The following is a 24,693-nucleotide window of genomic DNA, read 5'->3' as shown; positions in this document are numbered from 1 at the left end:
CACAGAGTGTGGGCTGTTGTAGTGGTTGGCATTGCAATGGTCCCTTAAAGCAGCAAGATCCAGGTTGTCAATTTCACAGTAGGGGCAAGGAAAGGTGAACCGGTTTTCCTTGCCAGATGACTGACTATGCGGAGGCTGGTACACCGGAGGCGCAGCTGCAGCACCCTCCATTTCATCTGAGCAGCTGCTGTGGTGGGCCCGCAGCTTGGACAGCGAGAGCTGGGCAAGCCCCTTTTGGTTAACACCGACTGGCCACACTGGGCAGTGCTAGTTAGCTTACCACTTTCCTACATCCTGAGCAAGCAGCCTTGAGTGAAGAAATGTTCTTGGCGAGGTCTTTGGCCCGCACCGTTTTGCTGGGATCAAAGGTGGACCGGCACAGTGGGCACTTGGGATCATCTTGCTTGCACTGGGCCAGGCACCCACTGCAAAAACTACAATGGTATTTGCCTTAAGGCCATGGCACTTTGCAACACAGTAACCAAAACAATGGCAAACAGTCAGTTCTCATGGAACGGAGTATGCTTGCATGAAATGAGAACACAGAAATAAAGCACAGTCAATATGCAGCCAGAAACAGGCTTAAGTACTTTTGGATACAAAGAGACACTGCCACCATTTTTGTTCTGTTATCGAAATAAATATAAAAGAGAGTTGCCAAATAATGGTGACAGAGGCAGTGCTGGGCAGTATCGAAGATACATGAATCTTACATACTCCTTTGGTATCTTGTATCTGTATCATGACAAATATGTCAAGACGAGTATTAGTAACTGTATTTCCCACACATGAACGAATGTATTGTGTATCTTAAGGTACAAAATACTGCTATCGCAACATCACTGTGCAAAACTATAAATATTTGCGTAAGAGCCCTCCAGCGAGGGCAGGCAATAAGGTTTGCGTGTCCCTATTGGTGGAGCAGAGTCACGTGGTGGCGCTCGCGTCGGCGCGACAAAAACAAGCGCACAAACGTCGGTGCGCAGCTGACCTTTTGTTTTCTTCATTTTTTTTTGCTTTTTTTGTTTTTACGGACAAGGTAAGCCTCTCCAACGATATTTGCGCCATCGTTCAGAGGCTTCTTATTGACTTTTTGTAATTAGATGGCAACCCGCTAGCTGGTCGGCAAGCAGAGCAGCGACTCCCATCAATTACAAAAGTGACAAGCAAAAACCGCTGACAACACAGCGTATGAAGAGCTTTCATGTTAAGAAGCTAAAGCAACCCTAATAAATTGTTTCGGAATAAAGATATTGTATTTTGAACACGAAAGACACAAATTTTGAAACATTACAGACATTTCCAAGAAAACATTTTTGTGCATACGCATTTGCTGCTGCATTATATAGATCAATAATAAGAAATTTGCGAATGTATCGAAGTCTTTAAAGATACAAATAGAAAATACCATATCGGATACAATAATTGCGGTAGTATCTTGTTGTTGTTGTTAGAACGTTTATTAAAATAATCTTGTACCTGCATTTCAAATACTTACTGCCCAAGTATTTTGTATCGTATCATGATACAATTGCAAAGTATCTTTGCCCAGCCCTAGATGGTGGCTACTTCTTTTCACATATTAAAATTATAAAAATATTCTAAAATAACATAACAGTACAGGTTCAGGAAATGTAGAGCAGAGTTGGAGAATAAATGAGGTCATTATATAGTCCTAGAAACATGAATATACAAAGAAAGACGAGGACAGGCTGCACCACGCACTGTACGGAGTCCCAAAACGTGGTCCAAGATGAAGAAAACACACAGATAACCTAATAAATGCATGTTTTTACACACCGTCTGCATGGTTGATATTGTTGTATACCACCTTACAGTAACGGCACCTGCTTAGTTCATAAATAACTGTAACCTTTTTTTAATGTAATATTTAACCAAAAGTGCAAAATACATAATTAACACTAGATAGTTACAAGAGGGCAAACAAGGAAAGCCTTTGCCTGGAGCCAACATTTGAACAAGCAATGAAAAATGGTCCTTTTCCCACTTTTGATTGCCTTTAGTCTCCACTTTCCTGTGCACCCTTCACCTTGTTTAGTTACAACTAGTCTATTAACCCCATAAGTGTTCTATTATTTTGAACAAAAGTGACCTTAGTTTGCTTTCTTTTTACGTGGCTTATTTTCAAACTTCACTCCATCAAAAACTCTTCTAAAGCTTTTTCAACCAATTTGTTTCATGCTTTAAGTATGAAAATGCTGCACCACTGCCGGGCCAAGGCAATGCCGGCTTCGCTTTTAGAATCATCCCTTTTAATAGAAGAAGCAATGAGAAGATTATCATCACCCTCTTCGCTCAACAAACCTCTAGTGCATTGCTTTTACTCTCACTTTCACTGTCAGAGTCAAGCAGCGGCTTTCCTTTGCATGTGCGACACCTGTGTGAGCTGTCAGTGGCAGACGCCATCAATCCAAATTTGCTAAGGGGCGCCAAAAACATGCCATTTCAAAAACTCGGTCTTTCGGCACTGACAAAATGCTGCCATCTTTGTAGTAGAAAACAAAGATCGCAATAACCCCCCCCCCATGCTGACGAAATGGCCGTCATCTATGCTGTGAAACACTAAAACTGAATCAACGTGGCCTTCGAGTCGCTGAAAAAGTGCTGCCATCTGTGTTCAAACAAGAAAGTGCGAAATAACCACAGATTGCAAAGGCTGACACTGCAGCCATCTATTTTGTTGAAGAAAAGCTAAGTGGACATGCTGAGTTCATCCAACTTGCTCTGAAAACAGGATTATTGTCGTTGACAAGTTGAGCTCGACCAAAACATTTAAGGAGTTAATACGAAATATCAAATGGAAATGACACAATAAGAACTGAAATATTGCAAGTGCTTGTTGAAAAAATGTAAATAAAATGATTGATTGTGAAGGTCTCCTGTGGCATACTAAACAATGTACTACAGCACTCATCAATAATCAAAGTGGTTGACTAATGACATGACACTACTTTCAATGCCTTTAACATCATGAAAAGTTTGTTACAATTGCTTTAATTGCCAAAGGTTCTATGGAAGTTGTAAACTTAACATATGAAGGCCATTCAAACGCCATAGAATTTTACAAGTCAGGCACTTGGCATGTTTCACTACACCTCAACTCAAACTTATGGAACACACATCCCAAATAAATGATTACCATTGCAGAACTAATAGCACGAAAGCATCACCAGACTGATGAACTGTATAAATGTAGCAGCACCTTAGTAAGCAAATTTATTGGGAATGCAATAAAAATTAAAAGCAGTGCGACGCGAATTTCGGCACTCCAACAGCAGCGCTTCGCAATGGCCAAAGCGCATTTTCCATCAAAGGGTATTTATTTTGTCGCATGTGTACTAACGCAGAAAAAGCGCACAACAAAACGAAATATTTTGAACGACAGCTGTTTCGAACGCTCTCTTCTCACGTGCCGTCAATAGAGAAATGAAAGCGCTGTGAGACGACAAAAATAATTTTAAAACGATAAAAAATATGTATACATCTATATATGTTGGCGTTAAGAGATGGCCAAAGCGTTCGCAGTATTTGACACTACTTTTTCCAAAAAAAAAAGGTGAGCTCGGAGCATCGAACGCACGGCCGCGTAGCGCGCGCTGCCATCGAACTGCGCCGGAAGTTCGTGGTAACACGCACCGCTGTTCCATTGAAATGCGCATATCAGCTGTTGCGTATGCCTACTGTTGTAACAAGGGATGCACGCACCGTTGCGTAACCCTTCTTCTCTAACTGCGTTTCGCCAGTCACTCCGCTGTTTACGTCCGCGTCTCGGCTCAAGGCTGGTCTTTACGCGGTCCCTAGCAATCTGAAAGACGTCCAAGACCCCCCGCATAGCAACAGCACACTTCGACCGAAGGGAAGAACGCCAAAACCGAAACTCCCTTTCCAGCTTCACGACGGGCTTGCCGCAGATATTGGAATCGGCTAATCGCTACGACTGATCCTTCGCACTTTCAGAAAAAAAAAAAAAAAACGCGCGATCACTTAACTATCATTGTTAGGAAGAAATTAAGAAATCCACGCGTTTGGCAGCGAGCTCACGTAACAACGGACTAGAATCACAACGAACAAACACACGGGGATTACCGGAAAATAATAAAGTAGTGAAAAATATTAACTGCGAAAATATCTTCTTTACACCTGTGACCATACAAGCATTAAAGCTTAAACCAATATAAGAAGGCAAGAGGCGCAAGAGAACGCAGCACGAACGCGCTGCGACACGAGCCATGCGTCGAATAGAACAAAGCGATCCTTACGTGTGGCCGCAGCTGATCGTGACTGGCTTCTGAAAAATCTCCAGACAAATGGGACAGATGAACTCTTCAGTGTTGCTGATCATACTGCTGGTCGCTTTGAAAAGGGAAAGCCTAGCCATCATTCTGCTGATTTGCGTTCGGTGCACCGGGGGTTACTGCATGAAGTCACTAAATTAGTACGCAGCAACGCGCTCATCCTCCAGAACGCGATCCTGATTGTCGTGGTGTGAGTGGTCCACTGCTATGGTCCACTGTTTTCGTCTGTCAAGCCTGTTCCTGTTCCTGGTGTAGAAGAAAAATGAAAGACGACGTTTCATAAATATACACATATAACTTATAATAGAATAAGTATTACTATAGTATTAAAAACGTAGTTTGTTGTACTTTAGTAATAAATAATGTAAAGCATATAAGGTGTTCTTACTTTATGTTTAACAGTAGCGACCTCTACCTAAACTTACTTTTGTTGCGTAAACAAGAACCAGTGTCTCCATTATTTTTTCTAAAAAAATAGGAGGCATGGAAGGAGGCATGTGACCAGCCTATGACCAGCCGCTATGCATGTGGTGCGACCGTTCGGCTGGTGGCATTGCTATGGCGTATTCGTGTTGCGTTTTGCGAAGGTTTGCGGAAACGCAGTCCACCTATTTCTCTTTGAGAAGAAATTTTTCTCTCTGCCATCGGGAAAATGCGAAACTTGGCGTCTTTTTGCATAAGCTCCTTGACAAATCAAAGTAAGCGAGTTCAATACCTGTTCCATACGAGCACTATCGAGTGTTCCTGAGTCACTGTTGGCCGAGAGCTGCTACATGGTCATATTTACCCATGCTTGAATCGTATCCTGGTATATTCAACCACACCTCATGCCTACTTTTCCAAAGAAAGCTGTCAACGTTTCCTGCAGCTATCACACGGGTAGCGTTTGTATTTGATGCGTTCGTGCTTCTAAAACATTTAAAAATATGCATTCGCACGTCATTTTGTCGGATTGGAGCAGACCTGATATGGTATCGTAGAACGCGTAACAGGGACTTGTTGCCGTTATTAACACATGGCGCGTACCCACGAGGTGGGATCGGCCAACGTTCATAATGGAAACAATGTGATGCCCTTCTTCCCACAAACTTAATGTTCTCTATTACCGATATTTAAAAAAAAAATACTACAAGTAATTGATAAGTGATCATGCCAGTTTTTGACGAAACCGCTAGAGAATATATTCTTTAAAAATTGCAAATAAAATACATGAACAACACGAGAACAAGGTAAGAGCAGGAGCCAACGTTTTGACAAGTGGACTTGTCTTTTTCAAGGCGACAATAAAATACATGTTATTCATAACGTAATGTTAAAAAGCTTGTTTGAGGTAGCAGCAGTAGCAGATGATGCGAGCACTGCCTTGTCGCCTGTAGCTGCCTGTGTCGCAAGGACGAAGGCGATTCATGATTTTTGTGGAGAGAAGAATGTTGAGAGGTGTATGGGCACAGGGAAGTACAACATGTTATCTACATACATTTAAGGCTTCTTACTTCTTAATTGTCTCACAGTGGCATGTCCACATTCTCGGGAATTCGCCAAGAATAGGCTCATATCCAGTGTCAAATACCCATTGCCGAAGTTGTCTTTTTGGGCACATACCCAGTGGCCCAAGTTATCTACTCGGCAAGACGGCAGCAACTTTTCTATTCGGGCACATACCGTATATATATCCACAAATATATCCGGTGAGGGAACGATGACGAACGCCAAACCCTGTGGAAGAGGCAAAGAATGCTTGCTTTAAAAGGTGTTTAACTAGTCAGTCTCCCTGTACCAACAATGTAATCATGCACAAACTGACATCCTTCCTTTCGGGCACAACCCTGGGTGCTTGCATTGAGAGATAAAACATCAATTACAGAGAGACGAAGGCCAGTATGTGAAAGGGGTCGCTCTAAATGTATATTTCTTTTGGAATTTTATCTTCAGCAAAAAAAGGACGAAATGGTCCAATGATTTGGAATCCCCTCGTTATGCACAGAGGTTTGATGGCAAACTCTACTCAAGTAAACGGACTTGCAGTGAAATATTCATTTACAAACATTTCTTCTTTTCAGGAAGCGACACCCGCAGCAGTATGCATATGTGGTATGTTTGTCCTGCTGCCTTGCTGCTTGAGTTCTGTTGCGTAGGTTTCTGTTACCTTTAATGTAGGCCAAACATCTTGCAGCACTATATAACCAACTTTAACTAGGTGTTTTTCGGTAGTCGGTACGACGATAGGCAGCTTGACACACACGAGACAAAGAAAGAAACAATAATGCACCCTTTCTTTCAGACCACAACAAAAGTGCTGAGTAGCCTTGTCTTCAGCAGCTGCTTAACCTTGCCTTCTTTCTAGCAGCTCTTGCTTAGTAACACAAGTGAGGTGGCAGTAATAACCCCACACTAGAAGCATCATATAAGCACTACATTGCTTACTTTTAAATTGTATTGAGCAGTGAAACTTGCAGCAAAGTGCACTGGTGCTCTGCAGCCAAGCATAAGGTCGCAGATTTGATTCTATGCTGCTGCAGCCAAATTCTGATTAAAGTGGTATGTAAAAGAAACTAGATTTATGTGTGCGTTGAAGAGCCCTGTGTAATCAAAACTGATTCGGTAGCCTTTGTTGTGGCATCTCTCACAGCTCAGGTGCAGCTGTGGCATGTTTATGACCACCAAATAAATTTAAGGTTGCCTTTTGATTGTGTGCTGTGGTTATTGATCCATGATGTTCATTTTCTTGTAGCTGCCCAACTCTGCTGTGCCATCAGCACCTAAAAAGGTGCAGGAGCGCACTAGGAGGCAGCGAGTGCTGAACACTGTGTTCATGGAGAGTCTGTCAAATATTATGGTTACTGGGGCCATAAGCGAAGAACTGAAAGGCTTTGCCATTGAACTTACACAGGTGAACAGAATGCTTATTCTGCCAATGTAAAGTTACTTTAGCAAACTTTGGCCATTAATACTAACCATAACATCACTTAAAATTATAGTTGCTTCTGCCCTATTTTCATTGCAAATCACTTATTACTTCTGTTTATTATGGTAGTTATTGTCGTGATTCCTATCTGTGCACTCACTTGACATGTTTCCTTTCAGTTTTTTTATTGAAATAAACTCAAGTTTGTTTATAGCTTAGATCTGGGCCTGGCTTATGTGGCGATGCTATTCCAGTTCTTTTCCTTTTCGCATTTCATCAGTGGTCTCAATGGTGCTCTGCCTACGTTGTCACCATGATCGGTTGGCCTTGAGTGGTGGATAAGAAAGGTATAGAATCAAGCAAAAGGTATTGCTACGTTATACCGGCCCTATTGTTTATGCCATGGATCCTACAGGGATAGAATTACTGTGGAAGGCTGACCTCAGCAATATACGATCAGCTTAACACTTGAACTACTTTAGTTAACGTTTGTTACATAATTGTTGTGTAAAACTGTATGATAGGTCATGTTGCCTGCTTTCTATTTTTTTCTTTTTTATTTCTTGCTCTGGTATGCTTTTCCACATTTTCTCTCAAAGGCCTTTTGTCTTGATGTGATGAATAATGTAAATATTAAATGAATTAATAAATAAGACAGGTTCCTGTTATGCACCATTTTAAAGTAACATTTGAATAAATTGCTCTCAGAAAGGTTAATTGTTTAAGCTGGCAAGGTGATAAGGGGGGGGGGGGGGGGGGGCAAAGGAGGCCTGCTAGTGAATTGCATACCTTGTAGAATTGAAATTTTTGCCATTGTCACTGTTGAACTACCATTTCCTTGCAAGTGCGCAAGTGAGATAGGAGGGAAGATGTTGCTTGAGGTGATAATACAAATGTTATGTATTATGGTTGACATGATTAGGAGTGAAAAGTATTTATGTCACAAAAGGTGCTTGAAGAGAGCATTGCTTGTCGTGGGAGGCCTAGTACACACCTTAAACCAATATAGTGGGAGTCTTCAATGTTGCTGCCCATGGCTGTTATGAGTGGTACCTGCTCCTGATACTTCCTTTTGCACCTCTGACTAATACATCACAATAGCGCTGATTTTTGTGTGTCAAACTGTCTAGATGTCGACTCCTATTTTAAATTGAGGCAGCAAAAAAGAGAAATTATCAGTTGATGCTAGTGTTAACGAATCGGTTATATTACAAGTCAGCTTAATATTTTTTTCACATTTGCATGTAAGCGCCTGAGAAAAGAAGATAGAGACGGTCCTCCCACTTTAGAGGTCTCATAGCTCCTGATAAACAGCTTCTTACTAGCACAAAGAGAATAGTATAAGAAGTCTATCTGCAACCATTTTGCTTTTTTTGTGTTGCATTTCGCAGTCATAACATCAGGAGCTATAATGATGAGATGCATCGATGATCATTATTGCATTGTGGAAAACAGCAAGAGTTTGTTTATTATGCTTAAAACCAACAACCATCTATGCTGTCAAGCTGAGGTAAAGTTATGGGCAACATAAAACTAGCACCACTGTTTTAACATGCACTTGTCAGGCATGCAGAAGCTGCCGCTGCTCTAGAGCTACCCTGATTAGTTTGTTGGTTCCCCGTCACGGCCATACAACTCCAGTTCACCGAACAAGGCATGAGCTGTTGCAAAACACTGTACCACATTGCTGTCATCTAAAGAACATACATTTGTGGAGCTTAGGGCAGTGCACATCAGTGGTTTTCTTGGGAGACTCATTTGCTCATGCTCCAAACCACAGCGTAAAACCTTAAAGCACCCGCCGCGGTGACTGAATGGCTACGGCCTTGAGCTGCTGGGCATGAGGTGGTACGTTCGATTCCAGGCAGTAGCTGCATTTCAGTGAAGATAAAATAGCAAAACACTTGTGTGCTTAGATTTAGCTGCATTTTAAAGGACCCCAGACGGTCAAAGTTTGCATCCCTCATAGTCCCAGTGTTGCTTTGCGATGATAAACCCCATGAATCAAAACCTTAAGGTATGTCACCAAATTTTTTGAAGTAGTTTGTTATACATGGTCACTGATAACTTCATTATGAATAAATGTCTCTTAAGGAAACTTTGTAGGGTGCTTCCTTACACATAAGGCTCTGAGTGAATCAAGATAAATTGAAAACAACTTGTCAATATTATGAAGTTCAAATAAATGAGTACTGGCATAATGTTTACAATGCTTTTAAAATATTTTTTGTGTTACATGAAGGTCTCGGACCTCTAATCCCTAGAAGAAATATTGGTAGCTTCAGAGAACCCTAAATAATTTAATACAGTAGCTTTTTTACAGCCAGTTTAGGTTTCATTTCCCAGGAGGTGACTGTGTTGTGATGTTATGACGCTGAAGGTGGTCACGTGGGAGCAGAACATCTCGACGTTTTGACACTTGCTCCGACTTGCTCGGTTGTGTGCTACGCTGCTGCATTGGGCCTCGCAATGACTAGCATCATAGGAGGCAACCGAGTAAGCTGGAAAGAATGCCAGAACACCGCAATATTCTGCTCTCATGTGACCACTTGGTGCATCACGACAGTCTCCTCCTGGGAAACAAAACCTGAACTGGCTGTAGAAAAGCTACTGTATTAAATTATTTAAGATTCCCTGAGGCTACCAGTATTTTTTCTAGAAATTAAAGGTCCCAGACCTTGATTTAATGTAAAGAATGAGTCAAAAATGCCACATCAGTACTCCGTTAATGCGTTACGGTCAATTTGGCCAATCTTTTTTTGTTATTTAGTTTTTTTCCCTAAAACCTGCTTTACACTAAACAGATGGCAAACATCATTGTTCATTACACAGCTTTCTTTAACTACATTAGTACGAAATCATATTTCATTCCTGCATTCCATTTGCGAGTTATTGCTTTTTGCATAACGGGCATATTTAGGTCACTTTTACAATAAAATATAAAAATGCCAATCTTTTCATTATTCAGCACATTTGAGGGGCTTCTGAAATTGCCGTTTAGAAGTGAGACGTGAAATAATTTTAAAGTAAGAATTTAAAAAATATCTCCTCAGAGGTTGTGATATATCTTAAGAGAAGTTAACATGGCACGCTGTGGACAAGGACAAACGAAGAAGTAACTGGGCATTCATGGCATCAAGTGTGCCCACTTCTTTCTTCATTTGACCTTGTCTGCAACACACTATCTCATATGGATCGTCAACAAGCCCAAATGACAATATTAGTGGAAAATTGACTGCCATAACAACAGTTCAGAATATTTGTATTTTGTCAGTCAAGACACTTAGTGCTAAGGTGTTCATTTTGGCTATGTGAAGCACTTAGAACATGAGCTTTTTTTTTTTTAATTCTAGCTTATCTTTTGTAATATCAGCCATTGAAGCATCTTGTTACTGAATGCAAACATACAGACTGCACACCTGTCATCTGCTATGAACTTGTCAGAGGGAGAAGTGTTAGTCATTGAGCCCGTTGTAGTTGTATTTGAAATGTAGCTGAGCTCCTCTTTTAGTAGTTTGTTGGACTGTGATAATAATGTATTTCCCCCTTAGCCCCCACTGTGTCCTGCTGACATACTTTATAAGTTAGTGTCATGCATAATAGGCATCCTGTACCCTAGTCTTCTTCATGCGAGGTTGTGTCATGTGTTCATGACTGTTCAGGTTCGTGTGTCTGCTGACTGCACCCACTTGAATGTTTATTGGGTTACTGCACTTCAAGAGCCTGGTGTGGACAAAAAGATTGCGGAAATTCTCCATTCAAGTGCTGGATATCTTAAGTATGTAGTCTGTTTTCAGATTATTAAATGTTCTGCCATGCTATTGCTTGCCATTTGCCAAAATGCATAAGTGTCTAGGGAAGTGGAGTATAACCTGAACAAATGTGGTCGGCATTGTGCTTACTGGTTCAAGAGACAGAACAAAAAAGGGAGACATTCAGATGTGCTAGTTTTCTATTATTAAAACAGGCAAAACCAAATGAGTATATTATGCAATAAATTTTTACTTGTTATCTGATGCTCCTTTTTGGCTTGTTACACTGTGACACAGGCGAAAATATGAATTTCTTTGGTAAAGGCTTTGTCTCTTGGCCACAGTGGTGCCTAAGCACTGGCATTGTAATTGAAAATAATAAAACTAGTCTGGTTTACTCAGGTGTTTGTAGAAGTTAAGCTCCTGTAGCATTGCAAGAATATCCACAAAATTTTGGCTGCAAGTATAGTACACTAAGGGTAAGCACCAATAGCTCTGCTTGTGCGCCAGGGTTCTTGTTCACAGTTTGACCACTTGCATAATTTTTGTGCTTGTATGTTCACCTGTCATTCCCTGTCATGTCAAGATATCCTGCGTGAATTTTTGTTTGTTTGCCCCTGCTCTCGCTGCATGCTCGCATAGCCATGGCGCTGTCGAATTACTCTTCCTTAATTTTTTAGTGATAATTTTGTAAATGTCAGTATTACAATGCCAACAAACATATCTTTTATGTGCCTTCCACAAAACCACATCCATATTGTCAAGGACATGATCATGTGCTTTGACTCAGTCGCAAAACATCATGCCAAGTAAACTAGAGTCTAAGTAGCTTTGAAATCAAAGCACAATCTTGCAGATCTATCGCAGAGTGGCCTGTCGACTAAGCTGCACTGAAGTTGCTTCCAAATTTTAAATTTTGTTGATAATTCCACTCATTTGGTGCTAAATAATTAAAGCCATTAGTGATGAGAAAGATTCATAATTTCACTGACAAGTGGTTACGCTCGAACAGCAGTTGCACTACACTTTATGATAATTTGCATCTGCGAAGCATGCTTTACACTATCTTCCTGTAAAGGAATCTCATGATCACTTTTCATAGTGAAGATTTAATTTTTAATTTGGCATGGAATGATGTAACTATTTATATTCAGTGTATTTGTAAAAAAAACATGAAACCAGTCACAAAACATCAGTTTGTCAGTGTAAGGATAAAATATTCTGTTGATGGAGAAAGAAAGGGACAGAGAATTTTTTTTTTACTTTCTTTTTCTTTATTTGCCTCTCATTGTACAAGCATATAGTGTGCTAGAATATTTTGTGCACTGTAGTACAAACTTGTGGATTTGCAAGGTTTTAAAACTTGAGCAGGGTAGGTTGACTAATTGTAGCCAAGTACACATCCAGCACTGCAGTGGAGTCCCCGGGCTGACGTCACTTGTTTGAGGGTGTTGTTTAAATTTGACTTCTCGGGTCTAATACAGAACACGCAAAACATTTTAACCAAAATTTTGTGCGAAGTAAATCCTGTGCAACAAACTTGCATCGGCAATATCCAACTCCAAAACCTCTCACCAGTATTGTATGATATGCAGCCATTTCCCCCCCCCCCCTTTTTTTTTTCTGTCATTCTGCTTTATTTGTTTGTAGCTTTCATTCTGGGTATGTTGTCTGTCATCATTTATTGGGTTTTACTTGGTTGCTGCACTGCTTACGTGTGCTGCTACAAGAATTGGTTGCTGGGGAATTTCAGCACGGGTGCACCATAGTACTTATGAACATGTTGCGCCCAAAAAGCCCATGCATAACTAGCCAATCATAGAAGTTTGCTATAAGCAGGTTCAGTTATATTGAATAATCCTGAGCACATATAGCACTTCTTTGCAGCTGGGTTGGACTGTATAGAAGGTGTCTCAGCTATCATGCATCGTGTTTTTAAAAAAGATGGGCCATTCTTCGCCAAGATACCCAAGTGCATATTCTTCACAGTCGAGTAGAGCAGCTGCCAGTAATATTTTTGTTGATGCCATTCATGTAATTAATGAATTGCAATTGGCTATTTTTTTATTACCCCTCTGAATGACGTGCTGGGAATGAAGAATACGTAGAAAATTGAAAAAAAGAATGTCCTTAGAACTGGCATGTTTTCAGCCAGTACTTTTTGCCCGTTTATTTTTTAAGGCTGATAAAAAGAAAACACAAAGAATTAAAAATATCATATGACGAACCATTTGACCACACCAAAAAGCAGCACCACTTGGAGAATAAAAGGAATTGAGTGAATCATTGCAATTTCCTAAACCTGCCAACATGTCATTTTTGAGTGTTATAGCGAATTCATATTTAGGCAATTAATAAGTTTTGTGTATTATGTGAAGTTGATTATTCATGTTACAGTAAAACCTTGTTAAAACGTAGTTGGCGGGGAACATGGATCAGGTGCGCACTAAGCGATGTACTAATTAACTGACAATGGCAGATGAGTGGATATAGACTTACCAGTGAAAAAAAAAAAAAAAAACGGGTTGATTCTCACTCCGACATATATGCAGAAAAGTTTTATTTGCGAGCAGGCAGCAAGAAGTCTGTGATTTTCATTTGCCGCCGTGATGGCCTTGCATTGAAGACGGCATCTATAAGCTCAGCAAGCCTTCGAGCCAGTTTCTACATCAGGCCCCACTTATCTGTCAACGGCCTCATGACGGTCAACGCATTAGCCGCGTCGGATTCGTAAGGGCCATCATCCATGTCGTCATCCATAACGATGCTATGGGAGCAGGAAAAACGTCATGGATACCATGTTGACGTCACTATTGATGGCAACTGCAATCAGGGAAAGGTCCGTGCGGCGCAATTTTGCTATCTATGGTCTGCGCGCTCAACATTTTACCGATGCCCCGCTTGTACGTGCCGAAAAATGAAATAAATACTACACATAACCGTTTGGCATGCGTTAAGTGACTGCTGATTAAGTGGTCAGCCAATACATTAGGTTCAATGGTGACAGGGCGTCATGGGGACTATATTTAAAACGAAATTACTTATTAAGCGGGTACGTATTAACAAGGTTTTACGGTATACTGTTTTTAGGGGCGAAGCACCTTAGGGCCGAGCCTTGTCCCTTGTAGTCCGTAGCTCTGGTTGGCATGGAGACCGCTATGTATGTATGTATACGCATATATATATATATAGTGTGCATATAGTATATGTGTGCCAAGCTCCGGCTTCCGGAAGCCGGAACCGGAAGCCAGCTTCCGGCTTTCGGAGAACGCTTCCGGCGTTTTTCTCTCTCGTCCGTAGCTAGCGGCACTGCAGTGCACAAGGGCGTTCGTTCCCGACGCGCGCTCTCTTTCTCTTGTTCCCGCCTCGCGCTCTCTTTCTCTCTCGTCCGTAGCTAGGGGCGCTGCGGTGCACAAGGGCGTTCGTTCCCAACACGCGGTCTCTTTTTCTCTTGTTCCCGACGCGCACTCTCTTTCTCTCTCGTCCGTAGCTGTGGTTTACCCGAATGATCCCCCGGTGCTTCGCCCACTCATCATCATTCACTTCGTGGATATGCGGTGATTTTTTTTTTGCTATACTGTTTGTTCACTTTCTTGTGCTTTGATTACGTAGTATTACCATTATTGTATGTACATAATATTGTTAGAAATAATCAGTTTACGTTATTAGTATTTTGATTGCTCACATGTGCATACTTTTTATTACTGCTTGCTCTCTTTGTATAAATTACCCTATTTATATAATCATGGGAGGTCCAGGGGTGCAACAGCTGCGCCAATTGCGCTATTTTGATACAATTTCATATTTTTGCGCCGAGCTGCTCCAAAACCGTGATATATGTCGAAATTGCGCCACGCTGCGCCAAAACGCCTGACTGAACAGCCGTGAAATTTCTCGGTAACAGTGACATTGCGATGGCTCTTTTAACGGACTGTGGGACTCGCGTAACGCCTTTGCTTGCCGTGAAGCGTGAAACTTCCGGTAAGCGCAAGCTTGCCAAGCTTGCCAACTTTGTCATAAATATGCAATGAAATTGAGATAATTCAAACTGGCTTCATTGCGACGTTGCATGTGCCGCAAAGTGAGTGTTTCGTGATCGGCCGGGCACGAGCTTTGAGTTAGGCGTCGGCCGCAATGCACGAAAAATGCTGTAACTGCGGCACGAAATGCATTCTCTCGTAAAGTTGACACTTCATTGACCACCTTTAGTACGTCTCAACCGTTGCCCCCACGCCATCGCAAAGATTTCCCGGACGATGGTTTCGGTTTCGTTCGCGGCTTTCATTCGCCCATATTACACTATACCCGTATTTCGCGGGCTATAACTCGCACCTTTGTATAAGTTGCACCCTCCTAAAAATGGCAGTTCTTCCGAAAGAAAAAAAAAATGTATATAAGTCGTACTGGTGTACAAGATGCACCTGTTCGTTCGGTATACAATGTAAAATAATTAGTGACATTTCACTCCGTGAACGCGGGTCACGTGCAAGCATATGGGTGTCATTCCTACATAATTGCAATAGCAATGATAAGGCACACCAGGTGCACTTCTGCAATCTTGGTCGCCGCGATGTTCTGTATAAAGTCCAAAGGCGATAACATCGTCTTCGTGCGCCGTATGCCTTATGTGCGAGTGAAAGCGTGTGACGGTGAGCCAAATCGCGCACAGAGGAGGAAAGCGGGATGGTATTGCGGGAGGGTATCGCGGGAGGGAGGGGGTTCGCTTGTACTCTGGTAGCAACTGCGAAGTTTGCGCAACGGCGCGCGCTGTATTTTGAAAGCAATCTGTAGATGCGACAACTTCGGGGTCGTTTGATTCGCGGTCGGCCTGCCGCCCCTTGCGTTGCTGCTCCGTCCTCGGGAACTCGCTAGCGCGCACAGAACCCATAGCAATTAAGTGGCAGAGGAGGTCAACCCAGCGTGCTTTGCATGGCCATTGCCTCCAATCCGATTTTGATGGCAGTTTTGCCGGGGAAGGAAACGTACACAAGACGCACCGGTGAAAAATTCAGAAAGAAACCGCGACATTCACCGGAGAATACGGTATATACATACTAATTTCACGTCAACGAAGTTCTGCCACAACGAAATTTTTTGTGTGTCCCGTGATTTTCGTTGTAGAGATAGTCGACTGTGTGCATGCATATATATATATAGTCGACGCTCGTTACAACGAACCCTGATAATCCGAAAAAAAATGACGTTTTATCCGAAGTCCATAGCATCCAAAACTGGAGGCCACCGCTGAAACACCAAAAGATTGTGAAACAGTTGCTGCATGTTTCGATTACCACCGGAACGTAGCAACACGTCAGAAAAAAACAGAAAACAAAACAACAAAAGGGAACCACTCACGAAGAAATGCATATGTACTTTCCACATGTTTGGCGAAAAAAAGTTGTGTGCAGTGCACTGCTGGGGCGCGATCGAGGTCGTTGTTCGGAGCGTGCATTCAATTTTGTCAGGCGCGGCCTAAGTCAGCCGTGCACAGCGAAACTGAACACGCGCTCCGAATGGCGATCTCCGATCGCGCCCCTGCCCTCACTTAGGCTGCTAATGTGAGTTACCGTATATACTCCCAGAAATCCAATGCAAAGTTGGGTGGTGCATTTATTATGCAGGGTAAATTTTAGGGTGTTTTATGAGTAAGCATTCTTTGTGAAACTGCTCCAAATTTGGAATTTACTGCTCCAAAAGTAAGATTTTCCTGCTCCAAAAATTGCTCCAAATCCTTTTTTGGCTGTTGCACCACTGGAGGTCCCCCTGTCAGATTTTTCTAGACTCTGGGACCTCCTGCTGTAATACTTCTTTAATATGCAACTCCATCACGACTTGTTAAATACTACTGCTACTAAACTTTTGGAGAATCCGTTATTTTGTACTACTGTTTATTTGGACTTGTAGGTGGTCCCTGCTGAATCCGAATTATCGGTTGGCGACTGTCCTAGTTCCAGAAGAAGTACTAAGCACCTTGGTGTTTATTGTTTTCTTTTAACTAGCTGCTGCATTCGCTACTTCTTAATACTCAACATTTCTGACAACAGTGTTAAGAGGGTGTATAACACACAATGCTGCACCACTGCACATCTTTCTCGATAAACAGAACTCTTGTTTATTGGAACAGCGCTTCCTCTATTTTTTCAAGCCAATGCAATCGCTCACTCCGCAATGGGAGTTGTTGGTGCGCCTTAGTTCATTGAGTTGCCGCGATGTGATGCCACCCTGACGGTACGACTGCTTGCGTCACGCGTGCGTCTGAGCCACTGAGCGTGCCGTTGCCGTTCCGGAGGGGATGCGGTAGATGCTTCACGCGTCTGTCAGAATTACTTCCTCCGACTTCCGTTGTGAGGCGCCACCCAGAGGGTGGCGCCTCACCCACAACCGTAAAGCAGGTGCGAACTCTAGCCGACGGGGGATAGTAGTAGGAAAGGGCGATCGGAGAGGGTGGTGAACCGTTGGATTGACCGCATCTGGCTGGCATCGAAAAAATAGAGGTGCTGATTGGAACGTTTCTATCCTGTCCCTTGAAATTGCGTTTAACGAGATCTTGCTGCATATTTAGATCCACGTAATTGTGTTTGTGTTGCTGCTATCATTGTGTAAAATTTTAAGTTTTGTAAGATATTTATCAGCATGCATTGGGCACTCTTGTTAGATTATTTATTTTTGTTGAGTTATTTCACAACCATATTTGTTTCTCGGATCATTGCTTGCTTGTTTGTAGTTATTATTTATTTTCGGTTGGACAAAACAAGTTGATAGAGCTAATTTGTAACCTTTGAACATTTGCTAAAGAACAGTATGCATAACTAAGGTGCTGTGTGTCAGTGCTATGCCCTACAAACCATGTGGTGTAACTTTCAGGTCAGAATTGATCAAGAATGGCTTCATTGGCAAAGCTCCAAAAATCACTTTTGTGAGAGATGTTACACATGGAAGAGCTGCTGAAGTGGAGCGACTTATTGAAAAAGTTTGTGCTGGCTTGCCACCTGATTTGGACAATACAGCTAGTACAGACCTGCAAGCTTCTGGCAGTGTGAGTAAACATCATTAAATACACAACCACCTGGTAGTGCTACTTTGTGTGACTATTTGGTAGGCCTTATTTTGGCTGCTCGACCTTAATTTTCAAAATTTTGCCAATGTGTGCAGTCATAGACAAATGGAACATGAACAAGAAATTACAGAGTAGAAGACCTTTCCCAGTTTATAACTTGAAAGGATGATCTTGTATGGCTACTTATCTGGTCACCAAAGATGGTGTAGGCCTCACACTAAGCGTACGAGTGGAAATCGTGCTGATAACACGTATTGGCAAAAGCAGAAATGAAAGAATGTGTTCTAGTTAGTCCTAACTTGTTCGTATTTACATTGTCCACGAATAGTACAGACCTTGTCATCGTAAGCACAAGACATCTGCATTTTTCTGTCCTGTGAAGCTTGAGTTTGAGCTGGAACTACTGCTTGTAACACAGTCTAGATTCCTGTTTGCAAGAAGGGCTTGTTCTCTACTATGAATATTTGTTGTTGTGGCACTCATAAACAGCTAAGACATTTTGCCAAGATATTTCATTTTAACTTTTCAATAACTGTTCAGCTTTGACTTAAAAAGCGTGAAGACTACCTATCTACGCACAAATCATGTTTGTTATATGCCTTAAACTGGTGCTAAATGGAGCTACTAAATGACTATGAGGAAATATATATAGAGAGGAAATAGTATTTGAGGTAAGGCAAAGAGGTTGGCCTGAGGTGAAACTCTTAGAGTCTACTGCTCTGCATGGAGGGAAGGGAAGGATGAAAAAAAGTGTTATGCAAGGTGATGATGAGATGTCGCAGTGAGGCAGTTGGATGTGAAGATAAACAAATTCATGTATACTCGGAGTGCTCATTGGCAGCCACAAAGCTAAACCTGTGTTGAAAAATTTAATGAGGCAATGAAACATTTATCTGTAAAAATGTGGAAAGTAATCTACAATTTGTGACTATGTATAGTGCTGTGTATACAGGTGGCTGCTGCTGTTTGTGACCGAGGAAAAGTAAATGTGTATGTAAGGTCTGCCATTCATATCACGACCCTAGAATCAAAAGAATGACAAGTGCTCTCCTCTTCCTTTCCAAAACATTTCTGCTACTTTTTTTAATGTATTTCTTCAGTTTTTTCACGCTCACAGAGTGGGAGCAAACTTGGTCCCTTTTGGACACCAGTGAAAGTCGGTGAACGTGAGCAGGAGCAAGCAATTCTTGGTGTGGCTATGTCACATAATAGGTTGCGTAGTTGTTCGATCTGGTCTGGTTTGTCTCATAGCCAGCGTTTATGCACAGTGGTGGAGCAATGCAGTCTCTGAATGTAGATTTTTCGCATCACTCATGTGCAGCTTGTGACAGGTATGACTGTGGGCTTCGCATAGGTACACCTGCCACTGGCTGTGCACACATGCACTTCAAGTATGTTTGTTGCTTTTCTAATGAATATGTTTAAAGGGGCCCTAAACCACATTTTATCGAGAAATGCAATTGAAGTTAAAATAGACTATTTCAGAAATACTTTGCCGCAAAAAGTACTTCAATGCATTCAGCAGAAGCGGAGTTATTGGCAATCATACGTCCCTTATGCGATGCTTCCGCTCCTTCTTCAATGACTTGCGCTGTGAAGGCTACAGCAGAGTGGGGCATGGTCACTGTGCTCCGCCTACTGAACGTCATCGTGGCGTGCAGTTCAAATTTGACGTAGACGCCACTACTTACGATTTTGGTGCCTACGATGCGGCAAACACAGTTGTCCTCAATGAGCCGCAGTGCACTCAGTCAGTGGACTCGTCACATCACCCTGCGGCGGCCAAGTTATCTACGCTATGCAGCAGACCGCAGTTACATGTAACTGTAGTGTATGCGCACTGTTTGCTTTGTGCACGAACGGTTTGAGTGTGTGCTCGCGCTCATATGCTCCAGTCTGGCTCTGCTATATGGTGCAGAACGGATTTTTCCTGTACCAGCTTGACCAACAGATAGCAGCCACAACGAATTTGTGCATTTTGATGCGCTATCGATCCCTGAATACGAAGCGAAGTCTGCCACGGCGTCTAACCAGGAGCGGCCAGGAGTGAGCGCACACTAGCAAGCGTGCATGTGGTCTGACCTTAAGTTTCGCTTGTTTTGAGGCTAGTTGAGTGTTCAAAACTAGTCGAAATTAGATAAACGCAATGGCTATGACGCCGATAAGCTGGGTGTTCAAAGTTTAATTCCTATGCGGGCGGCCACTGCCGAGAGTGGACAGACAATAGTTGGCTTCCTCCAGAAGTACGCAATTATAGAAATTTGAAAGCAGATTTTCGTTTACTTCAGCCTGTTTAATAAACTGCGTCAATGTCACAGCAACAGTAGGAAGAAGTGCACTGATCATAACACCCTTCTTGATTGATGTCAGCTATTGGTCGATAGCGGCCGCATGTGGGAAACTGCTATATTACGAAATAAAGTGTCCAGAAAAGAGTGTGGAGCAGGCTTCTGTTGAAAAGAGCATTTGAGAAATAGGTGAATTGGTGCTTCGCTTGCGAGCTCCACGTGCCGCACACGACTGCAAAGTTTGGCTGAGATGTTCACAGCAGCGTATGCTATCCGCAGATTGTGTCTTTTCACCAAGCCCGAGAGGTGGTTCAGGACCCCTTTAGACTCAGCATTTCACAAGTTGGAGGGGCTTACGCATTGGGATCATTGTATTGTAGAGACGTCGTGAGTGAGACACACACACGTCTTTTCTGTAACAAGGTCTAGTTTATTTCTTTCAAAAAAAAAAAGGGAGAATTGAACAGAAGCGCGCAGCGCGCCAGATGTGGTGAGAGATTAGAAAGGAGCAAATAGGGAAAAGGAGCAGAGAGCAGTATGGTGCGCAGATTTTGTGCGAAAGGAAAGCAGTAAATAAAGTAATAAGAAAAGGGAGCTCGTGGCACTAAATGACGTTCAGCACCGCGGGTAGGATAATGTGTCCGTGTGCCTGAGCAGCAGCAGTCACGAACGTCCATCACGGCAGGCACGTGGGATGCCTCGCGAAGTTGTTTACGGCTGCAGGGATGGTGCGCCATTGCCGCGCCGCTACAGATTGCTCCCCCCTCAGAGAGAGGAAACTGAAGTGACGAATGTTCACAGTGAACAAGTGGCAGCCCAGTGAACACGACAAAGAGTAGGTAGTGGATAGCGCACTTGCAAGGCGGAGTGTGCATGTCCAGGGAAGGAAGGCACAGCGAGATAATGAAGTGCGAGTGCTTCGCTGAATGTTGGCTTAAGTCGCTCAAGCACAGTGGTATCTTGTATCCTATTTACGTCAACGGCGAAGTTAGAAGGGAAACATTCTAAAACAGTGAATGGTCCGAGGTAGTGGGGCTGAAGTGAGCCACGCACGGGGCCGTACCACACAAACACGTGTGACTGTCTGCAAGTCCGAAGTGATGTACACTGCACGGGGTTTGTTCAAGCGTGGAGGCTGCGGACAGAGGTTTCGGAAGACATTGTGCAGCTGGTCGACATGCTTGCTGTTAGAGAGGCGGTGAGGACTATTTCTTCGAAGAAGTGGGCTGGCAGGCGAAATGAGGTGCCGTAGACAAGTTCTGCAGTGGAGCAGGAGAGGTCCTCTTTGAAACCAGGACCAATTTTTCTTGAACTGCGAGACTTTTCTTTCGAGGAACCCTTATGGGTTTCCTTAGCTATTGCTACGATTGGGTAGATGTCTTATTTTCCATTTAAATAGTATTACTGTTTGCTTATCTTACTAGCTTTAGTCATGAGCATAGTACATATATCATGCCTGTTTCCGCTGTCCTGTATTAGTGTTGCATTATGAAATTCACTGTGAACCTTTCTAACTTACCCATTTGTTGGTTCTTTTTGAAGTTATTTTGTTTTGTTGCCCCTGAATTGCTTTTTGCCACACTTTGCCATATTTTTCTTGCCTGAAAGCGTAGTGCTTTTCACACTGTGAGCTTTACGTGTTTTTTTAGGAATGTTTGGTTTAAGTAGCTTATAAATGGAAGGGAAAACACTGAAGACCTTGCTTCGTGAGAGTAAACTTTCAAGTAGCCTTGGTTGGACTGTGTTTAAAAGAGTGATGTGCTTCTCTTGTGTCACACAGAGTTCAAAGAAGGTTGCTTTCGCTGGCTTGTGTCATAGAATATATGGAAGCAGTCTGTAGACACACCGTCAGTTTCCCTATCCACTGTGTGCATTATTCAACGAAATGTTCGCTGTATGTTCACGGTTTCATTACGTAGCCACATCGATTTCCATGCATGAGCGCACTACTTAAGCATACCAATTTTACAGTCTAGTTGTAATATGAAAGGATATGAATTTAAAGGAGAGGTTGGCACCTGTAAGCTGCATTTGCTTTAGGTGGCACAGAACAATCAAGAAATTGAAAGCCCAGAAATTCCTGAGAAACACAAGACAGTTAAAGGGGCTCTTGAACACTTATCAAGCCACCATCTTTCTGTTGCAGTTTGCGTAGACTGATGATTGGAGATCCTTCTACCATAGGTCAAAGCAGCGATATCGAAATATTTAATATTTTAATCAAGCAAACAAATCACTACGTCACTTCCAGCCACATCATCGTTCAGTGGCACTTGCCAGAACCATCATCGATGGCACAACTAGCTGCTCCGTGATTGGTTAAAAACTAACTTGCAGATAACCACTCCATTGCAGCAAAAACGTAATAAATTAAGAAATAATTTTATTCTTGTTTGCTGTAATCTTTATATTGACGCAAACAGATGCGGCTGTAAAAAAACCCCAACCACAAAACAAGGAGGGGTGCTGGCTGTTCTTTCGCCTCTGGTATGGTGGCATACCTCTGGCCTCTGAGCACAAAAGCTTCTTTTTTTTTTGTTTATGTACACTCATGAACAGCCTTATCACCTTACTGCCTCGTTTTGCACATTGTTCTCATGGTGTAGGTTTCTCAACTCGGTGGATCGTTGTTGCTGCACCCTTTTTGTTGTTTGCGGTGCTGCGCTGAACTAAAGCTGTGCTATGGTGGCTCAACTGAAGAAAAGAGACGTTGCGCAGTCCCAGGTTGCTTTACCAGTGTCATCAGCTCACCGGAGTAACTGGAATCCTTGAACATAGAACATGTAGGCAACCATGGAGTGCGAACCTCTGCCGCGTAGGCACTTCAGGCTCTTACCATTGGCAGCGAGGTGTTATGTCAGTGGGTGAGTGAAATGAGGACAAGAGACCACACAAAACTCATAGCTTTATATTCCAGTGTACTAGCTCAAATAACTTTCCAACGACCCACGAACAATGTGTTAGCCCAAGCCACACTGGATGAAAAATGCACTTGGCGCGCTGCCGGCGGTAAATCGCTGCTGCAGCAGTGTGGACACACAGACTGGCATTGCGCTGCTAACTCAGTTGAGTGAGGAAACAGCGGCTTGTTTTTTTTAACTTCCAGAATAACTTTTTGTAGACATCGAAAAAAAAAAGTTCAGTGCAAACTGACAAGCTATTTCAACGTTGCCAAATAAAAGTGCGATGGCTGCAGCTCATGTGGCGTCAAGTGAAGCTGCTCTGCATAACATGCGGAGCAGTATCATTCGACGCCACGCTAATTGTTGCTTTCAGTTTGTCACCGAGTTTGCCTATTTTCATACTTTTTGGAGCTTGCCTCAGATATTACAATTTTTAGATATGTTTTATTTTCCGGTTCCCGTGAAGATTGTATCGACAAGATTTCACTGTACTTTACAAGATGCTTAAAGCAACACAGACTGTGCAGCATGTTGCAATGAATTAATAGTTTGTTGCTTGATTTTTGGTCGCAAATCACAAAATGCTGTTCCAATTATAACAAGTAACATACTTCTCATTCCTTGTGTAGGAAGGTGCAAACACTGCAGACGAGAGCTTGCAAACTGGACCCTATGTTCCTCCTGAAATGAAGATGGACATTTATGGATTGGACCGTGCAGCCCTCATGAGGCAGGTTCTGCTCAAGACCAAAGGGCAGAGTAGGACTCCTTTAGAGGAATTGGCCCCCCTTAAGCCTGGTACCCACAACTCGGAGGAAGCACAAGTCAGAATGTTGAGCCTTGCGGAATATGTGCGACAGAGGAAGCGGAAGAGTAATTTGCAGGTTAAGGCTGAGCGAGAGGCACAGAGGAACTTGCAAAGCATTCAACTGAGTCCAAGCAATGAGCACCTGTCATCTTGCACACCGAACTCGGTGGTGGACTCTGACGACATATATGATGAAGACGACCTTTGTAATGTATCATTTTTAAAAGAGGATTAAGATTGAAAAAAAAAATGCCTTCTTTGTCTTCTTTGAATGACCACACACTGTGCATGTGCAGTTCAGATTTTTCAAATAATGAATGAAGCTTTCTACACAAAATAGACTGCTTGATTTTCTAAATAATTCTTCAATATTCAATTAATATTATTCATATATATGGGCTGAGTGACTTCCACTATCTGGCAACATTGCTAGTCGTCCACAGTCAACATTGAGCAGCTAACAAAAAATGAACAGCTAAGCATGTAAAACAGCAGAGGAATAAATGGAATGATGATACTTGGAAGTATGCAGGCATAGGATAGCCAGCTGTTAGAGATCTTGGAGAGAGGCCTTTGTCTCGCAGAGGACTTAGAGTCCCTGCAACACTCTTTATAAAAGCTGTGGAACATGTCTCGTTTTAAGGCATCTCCTTGAGGATCTTTT

The 24,693-nt window shown here is 42.5% G+C and overlaps 2 protein-coding genes across 2 annotated transcripts in view; one reads left to right on the top strand and one right to left on the bottom strand.

Moving 5' to 3' along the window:
* The window catches only part of LOC119436094 (E3 ubiquitin-protein ligase RNF166-like), a 32,995-nt gene extending 28,453 nt beyond the window's left edge, over positions 1-4,542 (bottom strand). Inside the window, exons 1-3 of the mRNA XM_037702840.2 lie at positions 4,281-4,542; positions 281-434; positions 1-219 (exon numbers count right to left, since the gene is read on the bottom strand). Coding sequence (XP_037558768.1) covers positions 1-219; positions 281-434; positions 4,281-4,402 — 495 coding nt within the window. The 5' untranslated portion in view covers positions 4,403-4,542. The remainder of the gene's footprint in view (positions 220-280; positions 435-4,280) is intronic.
* Positions 4,543-4,803: 261 nt separating this feature from the next.
* Positions 4,804-24,297, top strand: LOC119436091 (putative ribosome-binding factor A, mitochondrial). The gene is made up of 6 exons (XM_037702836.2): positions 4,804-5,014; positions 6,377-6,407; positions 7,048-7,206; positions 10,884-10,999; positions 17,838-18,009; positions 23,851-24,297. The coding sequence occupies exons 1-6, from the start codon at positions 4,842-4,844 to the stop codon at positions 24,262-24,264; spliced, it is 1,065 nt and encodes a 354-aa protein (XP_037558764.1). The 5' UTR covers positions 4,804-4,841; the 3' UTR covers positions 24,265-24,297.
* The last annotated feature ends 396 nt before the right edge of the window (positions 24,298-24,693 follow it).

Source organism: Dermacentor silvarum, chromosome 1 (assembly GCF_013339745.2).
Source record: "Dermacentor silvarum isolate Dsil-2018 chromosome 1, BIME_Dsil_1.4, whole genome shotgun sequence".
NCBI classification, from domain to species: Eukaryota; Metazoa; Arthropoda; class Arachnida; order Ixodida; family Ixodidae; genus Dermacentor; species Dermacentor silvarum.
This window is presented reverse-complemented; position numbering and strand designations above follow the sequence as displayed.

What these genes read in the sequence shown, in the direction of transcription:
- LOC119436091 (XM_037702836.2), top strand. Translation starts at nt 4,842, where the DNA reads ATGTGGTGCGACCGTTCGGCTGGTGGCATTGCTATGGCGTATTCGTGT. An exon ending in AAGCTCCTTGACAAATCAAA is followed by an intron (nt 5,015 to 6,376) that starts GTAAGCGAGTTC and finishes TCTTCTTTTCAG; the next exon opens with GAAGCGACACCCGCAGCAGT. An exon ending in ACCTGCAAGCTTCTGGCAGT is followed by an intron (nt 18,010 to 23,850) that starts GTGAGTAAACAT and finishes TTCCTTGTGTAG; the next exon opens with GAAGGTGCAAACACTGCAGA.